Genomic DNA, 14,251 nt, shown 5'->3' on the forward strand with positions numbered 1-14,251 from the left:
GCCTTCCTTCCCCGCTGGATCGGGAGCGCTTTGTGGGCTGGGGCCGCATCGTTCTTCTTTGTCTGCCACCCCTAAAAGCTTGGTGTTCAATACAGTTCATTGAGGATGGAATCGGCTTTGTTCAAACTTTCTACCAGAAACTCCTCCCGCTGCAAAGGGATGAGAATGTCTGACTAGAGCAAAACCACTTCTGAAAAGCTTCCCTCCAGCTGGACTGTCCCTGATCCAGCCTTCACCCCACCCTCCATTCTCCTCTCCCCACTGTTCCAGAAGGAAGTCTGAGGCCATAAAGCAGCTCTCATAAAGCCTCGCTGGGGTCCGAAGTGCACCTGGCTAAAAGCAGAGCACCCGTCTGAGCCCAGCCCGACCGACTCTTGGTACTTTTGGCTTTTAGCAAAGTGGTGACCGCACTTCTGGAATCCAGGCAAGGAAACATGACCTTTTAACTGATAAAGAGACACAGTTCCTGTTCAGTGACCATGTCCTTTAGCCGGTACAGGGCGTGAGGGTTGTACGGATTATGTCACCTCACCGCAGCCCTGGGAAGGCTGGAGGAACTGAGGCAGACGGGTGGGGCTGGAACGCAGCCCCTTCTCTGTCTGGCTTCGAACCCTCAGGCCACGCGGGGCGCCACCATCAGCGCCATGAGTCCTGGGGGTGCTCAAATAGGAGAGCGTCTAGGATGTCAGTGGTTTCTGAGGCAGGACACCCTGAATTTCTGATTTCTGAGTATCTAGGGCATATTTGGAAGCCATTGTCTGAGAGTAAGGGGGCTGGATGTTACAGGGAGGGGCCCAGCCTCCAGCTGCAGTCAGGCAGCCCCCCAGAGGCTGGCCTGTCTCTCCAGAACCTCTGTGCATCTCCAGGGGCTACACACACCGCCCGCCCCCCCCCGCTGCCGTTTAGCACAAGGTCTAAGTCAGCTTCTAGGTCCCGGCCCCATCTATTTATGTATAGAGTCTATTTATGCTCTATTGATGCACAAATAAAATAAATATGTAGCGTATAACCACACCTATTCTATATTTAGGAATATTTAATTCATAGAAGAGAATAGAATTTACTGGTTTTGTTTTTTTCTCTTTTTAGGGCCGCACCTGTGGCATAAGGAGGTTCCCAGGCTAGGGGTTGAAATGGAGCTGTAGCTGCCAGCCTACACCACAGCTCACGGCAACACCAGATCCTTAACCCACTGAGCAAGGCCAGGGATCAAACCTGTGACCTCATGGATACCAGTCGGGTTCACTACCACTGAGCCACGACGGGAACTCCCTGAATTTATTGTTTTTTAATTTTGTAAAAAATTTGACTTGATCACAAACTGAGAGAAAAGTTGGATGTTTAGTACAAAGCATTTTATTTTTCCTGAACCATTGGGGATAAGTTTCCCCCCAGATATCCAATCCCTACACACCAACTCTACTGTGCGATTCCTAAAAATAAGGACATTCTCCTCCACAGCCACAATACAATCACCAGCATCAGGAAATTCAACAGACGTGTTGCTGACATCCAGTCCCCAGACCCCATTCGAGTTTTACCAGTTGTCCCGAGCATGTCCTTTGCAGCCAGAGGAGCCCGTTCCAGAGCACAAGCTGCATTTCCTCATCGCTTTGGTCTCCTTCCGTCTGAAACAGTCCCCTGTCTGTCCTTGGCGTCCGTGATCTGGGCGCAACCGACGATCACAGTTATTTGTCTAATGTCCCTCAAGCTGGTGTTTCCTTGTGATTAGATTCAGCTTATCCATCTTTGGCAGAAATGTCACAGAAGTGACGCCACGTTCTCCCCGCATCCTATCAGATGGGCTGCAGGTTTGTTGTGTCTCGTGACGGATGCTTTTGCCTTGAACCCTCCGTTAGGGTGGCGTCTGCCAGGCTGCTTCGCTGTTAAGACGTCCCCCACCCCTTGGTAACTAATGAGTATTTTGTGCGGAGGTACGTTGTGCCTCCTCTTTCTCAGCAGACTCACAGTTTATTCATTTTTTCCTTCTATCAGTAAGGGATCATGGCTTCTTATTTTATACAAAGGGTTATAGTCCACGACAATGACTATTCATTTTAATACCATGTTGTCCCCTGCCTGACCGGTAGGAACTCATTCGAGCTGCCTTTTGTGTCCTTTTGACATGTCCTCATCCTTCTTTGAGTGCCCTTGGCTTTTGGGCACAAGAGGCTCTGGGTTCATTTTGTGCCTCCCCGACCCGAGACCTGGCACTGGCCATTTGTGCAAGGAATCCAGATTGCTTTCGGTGGAACATAGTATTTAAAAGCCAAGATCGGGGTGCTAGCTTTGCCCTTGGCGAGTGGTGTGCCCCCGTTCGCAGGCCCTCTGCGTGGACAGAGGGCGGGAACCCCTGCAGCGTTCATGTGCGGCTGTGTGCGTGCACACGCGAGAAGGGATAGGCCGGGTTGTCCCTGCGTGTGTACCTGTCACGGACTGAATGTGTGCGTCCCCTCTGTTCACATGCTGAAGCCCTAACGGGGTGGTAGTAGTTGGTTGGAGATGGGACCTTTGGGAGGTGACCAGGGTGAGATGAGGTCCACAGAGTCCCTGCCTCCTGATGGGCTGGTGGCTTTTTGAGCAGAGAAGGACACGCACTAAGGAAGGGCCAGGTGAGCACGCAGTGAGGACGTGCCCATCTCCGAGCCAGGACGAGGGCGCTCACCAGGCACCCAGTCTGTCCCCTTTGATCTCGTCCTCCCTAGTTTCCAGAACGATGGGAAAAAAAACCCTACGGTGTAAGCCGCTCAGTTTGTGGTAATTTAGCACAGCAGACTGAGCTGACGCAGGCAGCGGCGTCTCTGCTTGCTGACACCTGTAGTCACAGAGATACACTGGCTTTTCTCCTGCATCTGTCTGTCTGTCTGTCGAGAACCAGGAGCGAAACATCAACGCTTCGGACCCCAGTCCAACCGCGTGAGGCCCTGCGGACTGTCCCCCTGTCTGTCTTTGTTCACCCTCCTCCCACCGTGAAACGCTCCCTTCCGCTGTCGCCTGTGGCCCAACCCCCAGGTGAAGCCGACCCCCCATCGCCGCTGCCCAACCCTCCCCCGCGTGGGTGAATTTGGGGTGCCGACACTCAGTGCCAGGCTGCCTCTCCACGGGGTCCCCCTTCTCACCCTGCCGCAGCCTCAGGCACCTGGACACCCTCCCCGCCCTGCTCCGGCTTTAACACACAACGGAGCCCTCTTCGCCCCTCCGAGGCTCCGAGGACCTCTGCCAGGCTCCCCCACCAGGGCCCGTCCCCCGGCTTGAGCTCTGCCACCCTAGTCCAGGCCACCCAACCTCCCCCCGTGAATCCCTACCTCCGTGACCCACACATCACTCTTGGCTTTAGAACCAGACTGTTCAGGGAGGGACAGGGCAGGCAGCACAAAGAGGCAGGTCGTTTTACTGTGTGTGTGTGTTTTCTGATTATTTCATAACACATGATGATTGGGGAAATACAGAAGGAACAAAGAATAAGAATTTGTAAATCTCCATTAACTCGTCCATCTAGAGAAAACCATCGCTATCCTTTTCCCTCTAAAAGGGTCAAACTGGAAAAAAAAAAACAACACGAAACACCAAACACTCTCGTTTCTTTAGCTGAAAAAGGAATACATGCATATGGCTGAAAACTTCGGAAGTCACGTCCCCCTCCCTCCTCCAGCCTCTCGGCCCCTCCCCAGCGGCAGCTGCCCACATCTGCAGCTTGTGTGTCCGCCCAGCGATTTCAGTGTGTGTGGGTGTGTCATGTTTTTTTCAATCAAATTGGACTTTGACCTTTCTGATATATTTCCTGCTGGACTTTTTCCTCTGCACGTATGTAATTGAACAAAACATGGGAGTTCTCTGGCGGCACAGAAGGTGAAGGATCTGCCATTGTCATCAGTTGGGTCACTGCTACGGCGTGGATTTGATCCATGGCCTAGGAACTTCAGAAGCTGCGGACACAGCCAAAGAAAGTGAACATGTTCCTGTGTTCCTGTATTTGGCTTCTTCCAAAGTATCATTTTAAAGGCTCTTTAATTTTCCATCACATGCATGTTTCATTTGTTGACTCTCCCGTGGTTGGACATTTCTAATTTTTTACTATTGTAAATGACCAGCTTTGGGAGTTCCCATCGTGGCTCAGCAGAAACGAATCTGACTAGTGTCCATGAGGATGTAGGTTCCAACCCTGGCCTCACTCTGTCAGTTAAGGATCCGGTGTGGCTGTGGTGTAGGCCAGTGGCTACAGCTCTAATTCAACCCCTAGCCTGGGAACTTCCATATGCTGTGGGTGCAGTCCTAAAAAGACAAAAAAAAAAAAAAAAAAAAAAAAAAAAAAAAAATTACCAGCTTTGACTTTATCATGCCAGGAGAGTCACGAAGCCACGAAGCCAGCTCAGCCTGGAGAAACAGTTCAGCTGCTTTCCACGCCTGGTAATAGACTACTGAGCTGAAACAATAGGGGTTTATTTTTCTCACTAAGAAGCATTTCAGAGGCGGGCAGCCAAATCAAAATTTTGAGCAAGATGCCAGAATACAAAAGATAAAATCCCAAAGCCAGGTCATTCTAGGTAGAACCTCAAAAGGAAATGCTTGGAAACGTCTCCCTGTGGTCTTGAACCCCTCCCCGATTCCAGAACATAAAGGGATTGAGAGAGAGGGGAGAGAAGAGGGTAACCTTGAATTATTTCTTTCCTTAGATTTTTTTTTTTCCTGAGGTGACTGGGGTGGGGGGTTTGCTGCCCTCGCCTTAAAGCAGGTCCCCAAGGGAGCTTAGACGGATCTGTGAGGCAGCTCAAGGGGCCTGTGGTTCCCTGAGAGAGGAGGGCTGAGTCGGAATCAGTCCGGTGGAGGGGGGGGGTGACCCGTGTTTCCAGCGGGTCTGACTGACACGGGCCACGCAGGAGAAGAATCTGCCTGGTGGGTGGGAGTTGGATTGAGCCCGTGGGTGGGGCCGGGGGAGGAAGCGCAGCCAAAGGGAGCCAGAGCTGAGCAGAGCCTTCCTGCGGCTGAGCAAGGTGCCCCCAGGACAGACCAAAAAGCCACAGCGGGCTCAGAGCCGGACCTGCTGGAGGGAGACCCTCCCCATGGCTTTAGCCCTCATCACCCCCCAACCCTGACCCTCAGGGGTCAAACACACCTGGACTGGCAGGTAGAGGCGCGGGTCGGTGGAGGAGGAGGAGCACGAGGGGGAAAAAGAGGGACGCTGCGGCCCTGCCCGCCTCAGGCTTTGGGCCTGACACAGGCCGGGGGCAGAGGGATCTGATAGGAAATCAGGGTCGGGGGTTTTAACGGTCTTTGGCGTTATTATTTTGTTTTTCTCTTTGGCTGCGCCCATGATGGGTAGAAGTTCCTGGGCCAGGGATCAAACTAGAGCCACAGCAGGGACACCACTGGATCCTTACCTTGATGAGCCACCAGGGAACTCCTAGTCTTGGATCATTTTAACTCCCCAAACTGTCATGCTGTCTGCTGTTGCAGGAGACTTTAGACTGTTCCCTAAGGACAAGGACAAGACTCAGAGGTCTGCAGAGTTTCCGTCGAGGAGGAGGGAGCTGTCGTCCCCACTGCATAGTTTCCAGGGATAGCGGGAAACAGGACGAGTTCATTTTGTCGCATCTCATGAGGCTGTTGTAGCAAGAGTGAAAGAGGCTTAAGAAGCAGGGATTTATTCTTCTCACCCAACAAGAAGTGGGGAGGTCAGTGACTGAGGGGCTAGTTCATCAGTTTGGCGAAGGCCAAGAGGCAAGCTCATCCCCCCTTCCCATCCTGCCAAGCCTCGGGGTGTCAGCACTGTCTCCCCTCCCGACGACACGGTGGCTGCCCCCGATCCAGCCATCCTGTCCTCGCAGAGAAAAACCCAGCAGGCGTGGTAGGCGCGCCTCGCTCCTGGCCTTTGGCAGAGAGGGAAGTCTCGTCCACAAGGGCCCCCTCAAGACCAGCCTTTGGACTCCCGGGTCGGAAGGCCTCCCGTGACCACACCTCGCGCTGTGTTTCTGGAGGGCTGAGTCCTCACTTCCTTGTTCCCTCGGGCTCCTCCCACCGCTCCCGTGGAGTCGGTGCCTCCCTCCCGTAAAAGGCTTTCAGGGCAGGCCATCCATTACCCCGGGGCCAAGACGGTGCCTGTGTTTCCCAGCCCTGGTCTTCCATGATTTCTAGATCATTCTCTGCGGAGTTTTGTGCCTCCATTCTCTCCAGTCCACCTCCTCGCTGCACACGCAGCAGGATTTCGGCATTTCCTGGGTGACCGGTACGACCCCAGTTACGCAGTTAGCGCTTCCCTCTTTTCTGAGCCGTGGATCCAATGATAAGTTTCCTGTAAAATCTCTGTACAGGGAAGGGCCTAGAGCACCTCAGACTAAAACCCAAGGTCGTTGTTTTCCGTTTACCCCAGATCTGTTCTTTCCCTGTGCTTTGCTTCCACTGAAGTCACCACCCCCGCCTCCCTAGTCACCCGAGGTGGAGACATCTGATGGCTCTTCCTCATCATTGCCACCATAGAGGCGTGTCAATTCTCCCTTCTAAGTGTATCTTAAATTTCGCATCTTTCCATCTCAGCTGCCACTAGCTCTGTGTCGGTCAGTTCTTCCCAGGATAGTTGTAACAGCCTCTCAGCTACTGCCCCTTTCGCTTTATTCCTGCCCAATGGGAGACCATGACGTCTGGAACTGTGGCAGCCATCCTGTGACCGTGAGGTGACAAGAGCGAGGACGGCAGTAGAAACACGGACAGGGGCTGGGTCCCTGCAGCTCTGCTGAGCAGCTGAGTCAATGTCAGGATTCACTTACCTGCAGACTTCCTGTCGCGTGAGATCGTCCCGTCTGTCCTGCTTAAGCTCCTGCTGAGGGCTGCTAATTAGGTGATGGGGCGTCTCGAGCTGACCCGGGCAGCGGGAGGATGGAGGCATCGGTGTGAGCCGGCCTCTGTCGTGCTGACACAGCCGTCTCGAAGCAGCCACATTCGTGGGAAGTATGTTTTTAGGTAGCGGGGGGGAGAAACAAGTTTATTAAATATTTAGGGCTTTGAATGACGTCATTACCGAGTAATGTGTTCAGCAGGTATCACGTGCATCTCTGCGAACCCTCGCCTGCCCCTTGGTCGCCTCTCACTGGGGACCGCGTTCAGTTTTGAAGAGAAAGCAGCCTTCTGCGTCATCTTGTGGAGCATGTTTTCCGACGGTCGCATCAAACACCTGCTGGCTCAAAGGGTCACTTGAAATAGGCCTCCGTCAGATACGCATCCTGGGGACAGATGTGTGGAGGCAGGGACCCCTGGAGGAGGGCAAGGCTGCAGTGAGCGGTCCAGCTTGGCTGACTGCAGGGCATGCCTGGAGCCCAGAGCATGAGTGGGCTGCCCCGGGGTCCGATCGCATTCAGAGAAGGGCTGATTGGAGAGTAGGATGGGAGCAAAATACCCAACAGGCAGGGCTTTGGAAAGATGGGAACACTTTTTTCCTCGACGGGGGAGGAGCACCGTTTACCGGGGGTCGTGTTGGTCTCCTTCCCCGCCAGCCTCTGTGCTCCCAGCGCACCTCTGGGTGACTTCTCTCAGGTCCCCTGTCATGGGAAACCCTTATCACGGCTGGCCCTCTGTTGAACCGGAATCCCGCCATTTCCTCCGCGGAGCGCCACTGCCCATCCCGACGGGTGGGACAGGTATTGGGGTTGGAGGTGAGGGCTGGAGTCCTTGTCTTGAAACTCTAGGTGCTTCTAGTGACTGCTCTCCGTTGCTTAGGGGAAGGCCACACAGAGCCCCTGTTGCGCCATCGCAGAGGACATGTAAAGTGTGGCTCAGCAGGAAGGAACCCAACTAGTAGCCATGAGGATGCAGGTTCAATGCCTGGCCCTGCTCAGTGGATGAAGGATCTGGCTTTGCTGAGAGTGCAGTGTAGGTCACAGATGTGGCTCGGATCCCGCATTGCTGTGGCTGTGGTGGAGGCTGGCAGCTGCAGCTCCAATTCGACCCCTAGCCTGGGAACCTCCATATGCCGCAGGTGCGGCCCTAAAAAAGGGGCTCAATAAACAAATAAGTGAATAAAGTGGGATCCAGAGCAGGGTGAGAAGAGAGGACCCAGGAGAACTCTGACCCCTTCGAGAGCCTCCTCCTCCGTATTCGGAAGTGCACGTTGACTGCGTGTGTGGACGCCGTCCATCCATCCGTCATGGGCATCCTGGCGCCTCTCCCGCTGGTCGAGTTTGGGAACGAAGGATTAAGCCCCCTTCACTAAGGACAAAATGCCCGAGGCCAGCAGGCTGGTGGTCCCGCTGCTCTTAGTCACTGGACCTCTGATGACAGTGGTCTCACCCCCACACCCCACGCCTCCCCGAACTGCCCCTCTTCTGAGCACAGTCTTTTCCAGGCTGAATGAGCACTGCGAATTGGGGCTGTGTCATCGTTTCTGAAGACCCTGTTCCAACCCCAGTGTTGAAGAACCACCCTTGAGCCAAGCGAGAGAAATACACTTACTAAGCATTCAGTCGCTATTGGCCCCTGCAGAACACATTCTGTTCCTAGGGCTTCTTCTAAGACGCTTCTTCTCCTCGGGCTGTTAGTGGAGTGGGCCTGGCCCCCTTGGGGCTGTGTGGCAGGAGAGTTCCAAGCACACGTAGGCTGTTGGTGGTCACGAACCATGAGCACCCAGGCTCGGCCACGTCTGGCCGGGGACCCAGCAAGTTCCCCAGGAAGAGGCCTCCTCATCACTGAGGTTGCAGCAGCCTCTAGGGGTTGCCACGGGTTACTGAGTGCCTGGCACCGGGCTTGGGCTGAGTTTAGAGGGAGAGCGCTCAGTATTTCCCCCAGGGGTGGGTGGGTGAGTGCGGGTGCAGGTGCGGTGTGGGTGTATGTGTGTGTGTGGGTGGGTGGGTGGGTGGGTGTGTGGGGCGTGCGGGGCGAAGAAGATCTGACGGCTGGACCTCAGGACCCGGAACTCTTAGCAAAGGTGTAGAGGAAGGGGAGGGGACCAGAACTGGTCCCCCAGCGTGTCTCTTTCGCCGCTGCAAACACTCGCGACCCAGAAGACTCAGGGGGAGACTTTGACCTTCCCCGTAACTGTGCAGAGGATGGAGCTAGAGCGCCTGTTCCAGGAAGGCCGCCGTCACCATGGGTAGCTCTCCGAACGGGGGCTGTGAAGGGAGGAAGCTGGGGGAGTCTGTTAAAATCCTTCTGAGTCCCACTGTTTCCGCGAGGCCAGCAGCCATTTGCTCTTCTGTCTCCGTGTCAATCGCCTGTGTCCCCTCTGAGGTCCCCAGCCATTACCCCCAGCATCCTCTGAGATCTTTAGGTGACGATGGGAGTGAAGACGAGGGTTTCAGCCATTCCGGCGAGTCACTCCGTTTTCCTGGGTCTCTCCCGGGTATAAAGTTGTGTTTGATTTTTCTCCTGTTCATCAGTCTTATGTCAACGTACTCCTTGGACCAGCCAGTAGAACCTAGCCTGCCATGCCCCCATTACCACTGTGACGCGGGGGACCCTCCAAAAACGTGGCTGGCAAGGCCCCGCTTTCCCGGTCGCTCCTCAGCCCATCCCTGTATCTCTGTGGCTACAGGTGTCAGTGCCGTCACACTGCTGTGCAGCCATCACTACCATCCATCTGCAGGACGCGTTTCATCTTCAGAACTAAAACTCTACCACCGTTAAAGGGCCGCTCCCCATACCCTCTCCCTGCCTTCAGTCCCTGGCAACCACCGTCCTACTCTCTGTCTGTGCGATTTGACTGCTCCGGGAACCTGATAGAAACGGAATCCTGCAGTGTCTATCTTTTGTGACTGGCTTATTTTACTTAGCATGATCCCTTCAAGGTTCATCCTTGTTCTAGCATGTGTCAGAGTCCCTTGTTAAGGCCCAGTACTATGCCCCTGTATGTATATATCACATTTGCTTATTCATTCATCTGTCCACGGACGCTCGATTTTCTTCTACCTTTTGCCAATGAACATGGGTGTACAAATATCTCCTTGAGACCCTTTCATTCTTTCGAGCATATACCCAGAAGAAGAATTGCTGGATTGTATGGAAATTCTATTTTTAAATTTTTGCATTTATTTATTTATTTTTGGTTTTTGTCTTTTTAGGGCTGCACTTGCGGCAAAGGGTCGAATTGAAGCTGTAGTCACTGGCCTGCACCACAGCCACAGCGACGCAGGGCCCAGCCGCACTTGTGACCTACACCCCAGCTCACGGCAACACCGGATTCTTAACCCACTGAGCAAGGCCAGGGATCGAACCCATGTCCTCATGGATACCAGTCAGGTTTGTTAACCACTGAGCCTCGACGGGAACTACAATTTTTAATTGTTTGAAGGGCCACCATGCTGTTATATACAGTGGCTGTACCATTTTATAGCCGCACCAACAGCCGACAAGTGTTCCGATTTCTCCACATCCTTGTCAACACTTACCTTTTGTTTGTTGTTTGTTTGTTTGGTGGCAGTCATTCTAAGGGGTGTGAGGTGGCCAACACAATTTTAAAAATATTTTAAATTAGTTGCCAGTGCTTCAAAATTTAGCTTTCTAGTCTTGTTTTACCTCTAGATTTCCAGTTTCTTTTGAAAAATTTGAAAAACCCTCGCAACCTTGGGGGCCTGGACTTGGCCCTGGTGACACTGGCTGGAGCTAGGCTGCGGGCGCCCCTTTGCACAGGACAGGGAGGCACCAGCTCCCCGACCCCCGCCACAGATTCCTGGCTCTCTCCCCCAGCACTGCTGCCTTAACCTGTAGCACTGCCAGGGAGAGAGGAGAATGGTTCCTGCACCCCTGCTCCATTCAAGATGGGAAAACGAAAGGCAGGCAGGCAGGCTGGGAGCGGGCCTGTCTCTGTGATGCCGCTGGAGTGGGATTGGCAGGAACCATGATTCTTATTAGCCGGTTCCCTCATGCCAGTCCTCTTTTTCCTGACCCTGTAGGCATCTGAGTTTGTGACCCTTGCATTAAATTAAGCTGACTCTCTGACTCTCTCCCAAGTTTCATATATTAATATATTGTGATGTGATTGCCATTATAAGCGATAATTAGCACCTGTATCACGTGACATAATTACCCTTTTTTGTTTTTTGCTTTTTAGGGCCACACCTGCAGCATATGGACGTTCCCAGGTTAGGGCTTGAACGGGAGCTGCAGCTGCCGACCTACACCACAGCCACAGCAATGCTGATCCTTAACCCCCTGAGCGAGGCCAGGGATCGAACCCGCATTCTCATGGATACTCGTTGAGTGTGTTACCACTGAGCCCCCACAGGAACTCCTATCCTTTCTTTATAGTGGTTGGAATGACTAAGTGGTTGGAATAATCTAGTCTCTTGCAAGCTTGATGATCATAACACAGTATTGTTGCCTGTATTTGCTCTATGGTCCATGAAGTTTCTAGGGCTGGTCTGCTACTGGTTGTAAGCTCGTACCCTTAAACATCACCCATCCTTTCCCCAAATCCCCATGCCCTGGTGCCCACCGTTTTACCCTGTTCTTATGAGTTTGGCTTTTTTAGATTTTGCACACAAGTGAAATCATGCAGGACTCGTCTTTCTCTGACTTACCTCGCCTGACATAATGTGCTCAAGATCCCGCCGCGCTGTTGCAAATGCAGGGTGTCCTTCTTTCTCAGCCACTTGCTTTTCTCTTTTTTCTATTTGAAGTATAGCTGATTTCCACTGTAGTGTTGCTTTCAGGTGTACACTAAAGTGATTCAATTACATGTCAATTTTTTTTCCGATTATTTGCCATTACAGGTTATTATACGATAATGGGCATCGTTCCCTGTGCCATACAGCAGATTCTATTTTGTGTATAGTGGTTTGTATCTGTTAATCCCAGACTCCATCTTTACCCTCTCCTGCTCCCTTTCCCCTTTGTCACCAGAAATTCATTTTTTATGTCTGTGAGTCTGTTTCTTTTTTGTATATAGATTCTTTTGTATTCTTTTTTTTAGATTCCACATATAAGTGATATCATATAATGTTTGTCTTTCTCTGTCTGACTTACCTCACTTACTGTGATACTCTCTAGGTCCATCTATGATGCTGCAAATGGCCTTAGTTGATTCTTTTCGATGGTTGAGTAACAGACTCTCTTGCTATATATAGACAGCCACTAGGTTTTCTGGGACAGTGATTGCACTGTGAGCTGAGCTAGTCAAAGACGGTTTGTGTAAGGGGTAAAATTGCACCCCTGCCTGAAAGGATGGTGTATTCATTTGCTTGGGCAGCCCTAACAAAATGCCACAGAGTGGGCGACTTTGCAGAAATTAGTGTCTCACAATTCTGGAGGCTGGAAGTCAGAGATCAAGGTGTCTACAGGGTTGATTTCTTTTGAAGCCTCTCTCCTTGGTCTGTAGGTTGCATTTTTCTCCCTGTTTTTTTTTTTTTTCTTTGTCTTTTTAGGGTCACACCTGCAGCATATGGAGCTTCCCAGGCTAGGAGTCAAATTGGGGCTCTAGCCACTGGCCAGCACCACAGCCACTGCAACGCCAGATCCAAGCTGTGTCTGTGACCTACACCACATCTCACAGCAATGCCGGATCCTGACCCCCTGAGTGGGGTCAGGGATCCAACGTGCGTCCTCATGGATACTAGTCAGATTTGTTTCCGCTGCGCCACAGCAGGACCTCCTCCCTGTGTCTTTATAGCATCTTCTCTTTGCATGTGTCTGCACCCCGACCTTCTCTTCTTCAAGTCGTAGGGTATCACGGGCCACCCATACGACCTCATTTTCCCTTAATCACCTCTTTAAAGACCCAAATCCAGTCACGTTCTGAGGTTCTGGGGGTTAGGCCTTCACCCTGCAGATTTGGGGGAACACAGTATGGCTTCTACCAGATGGGCAGCACCAGGAAAGAAAAGCTAGAGTGGGCTTACATTTCATGATCCTCCCAGCACCTCTCTTAGTTTCCTGTCGCTACAGTCATAAATTGCCACACACTGATGAGCTTAAACAACACACATTGATTTTCTTACAATTCTGGAAGTCCTAAGACCAAGCCTTGGCAAAGCTACGATCCTTCCACAGGCATTATGGGAGAATCTGTTCCCTGGCTTTTTCCAGTTTATGGAGCTGCCAGTGTTCCTTGGCACACGGCCTCCCTTGCTCTGCTTCTATCATCACATTTCCTTCTCTATCTTTGAGTTTCCTGCCTCCTTCTTATAAGGACCGTGTGTTTACACCAGGCCCACCCACATAATCCAGGGTAATCTCCTCATTTCGAGATCCTTAACCCATTGTATTCGCAAAGTCCATTTGCCACGTAAGGTCGCATAGTCCCAGCTTCGAGGGTAGGATGTGGGCACCTTGTGGGGGGAGCGGCTATTGTTCTGTCTCCCACGGCAGCCCTCCTTTCTTCCCTCCTCAGCCTGGAAGGTCTAGGGCAGCCAGCCATCACCGCACCCCACTAGAGTGGTCACATGACCCACTGGCCCAATCTGAGTTGTTTGAGGGGTGTCCCTTGAATGGCACAGCAGTGCCATGTGAGGGTGGAGTTGGTGGGCAGCAGACTTCCTGCGGGGTGGGAACTTTAGGCTGCGCTTGTAGAGCTGGAAACCAGCGTGTGGGGAGCAGGACAGAGAGAGGACCTGGCAGTGTTCCCATCACTGGTTCCAGCTGTTCTTGCCCCCAGCACCTGGGAGATCACTGTATCCTCCATTCAGTTTTTTTTTCTGTTGGGTTTCTGTCCCTAGAAATCAAAATCATTTTGCCATATACAGAGGCTGTTTGGAACGAAGGCTAGGTGCTGGGGTGTGGGGATGAGGGTGGGGAGACAGCCGGAGCACACGGGAACCGACCTAGAGGCTAATGAAGCTTTAGCTTCAAGGCCACTCGCTCATGAGTCCCTCCAGCACCCTGCGTGCGGGTCCTGTTCGTAGGTTTGGACAGAGTTTTTAGGAGATGCGTTAGCTGCGATTCCTGAGACCACATCTGTCTCTTTCCATTTCAACTTCCCCTGTTATCCTCCCTCCACCCAGTTTTGTTTTTTGTTTTTTTGTTTTTTGTTTTTTTACCATGAACCTTGCAAAAAACCACCTAAGGGGAAGTGGAGCTGAGGTTACATTTACTGTGTGTTAACTGGGATATTTTTGTGTGACGTCCAACTGTTGGGCTGTTTCCTTGCTGGGTGTGGGAATGGGCCGTGGGAATCCTCCCACTGCCCTTCTGGCCCAGCCTGGTGACACCAAGGTGCCAGGCTGGTGACTCTGGCACAATATAACTGTGTCCTACAGGGCTCACCCCCAGAAATTTGTAGAGAGAGGAGAAGAAACAAGTTGGAAACGTACAGAGCCAAAGATTGGTCTGTTGA

General features: G+C 52.3%; 1 protein-coding gene and 1 long non-coding RNA gene across 5 annotated transcripts in view; one reads left to right on the forward strand and one right to left on the reverse strand.

Moving 5' to 3' along the window:
- TMCC3 (transmembrane and coiled-coil domain family 3) overlaps positions 1–14,251 on the forward strand; it is a 400,246-nt gene that overhangs the window by 328,571 nt on the left and 57,424 nt on the right. The window contains exon 4 of one of the 4 annotated variants that reach the window (XR_014804366.1): positions 10,044–10,221. The exons of 2 other annotated variants lie outside the window; for them this stretch is intronic. Coding sequence is in view for 1 of the 2 variants with exons in the window: in XM_084957588.1 (XP_084813714.1) it covers positions 10,044–10,073 (30 nt within the window). In the remaining variant the exon portion in view is untranslated. Of the gene's footprint in view, positions 1–10,043; positions 10,222–14,251 lie in introns of those variants that run through there. One more of the 4 variants, XM_084957588.1, reaches the window with a different exon arrangement.
- LOC146403561 (uncharacterized) lies at positions 1,341–5,501 on the reverse strand. The gene is made up of 2 exons (XR_014804395.1): positions 5,379–5,501; positions 1,341–4,423 (listed from the first exon to the last, which is right to left on the reverse strand). It is a non-coding gene; the product is annotated as an uncharacterized LOC146403561 (long non-coding RNA).

This window comes from Sus scrofa, chromosome 5 (assembly GCF_054392235.1).
Source record: "Sus scrofa isolate SSC_HxYL_T2T_F1_AM1 chromosome 5, Sscrofa_HxYL_maternal_Yorkshire_Landrace_v2.0, whole genome shotgun sequence".
In the NCBI taxonomy this organism is placed as follows: domain Eukaryota; kingdom Metazoa; phylum Chordata; class Mammalia; order Artiodactyla; family Suidae; genus Sus; species Sus scrofa.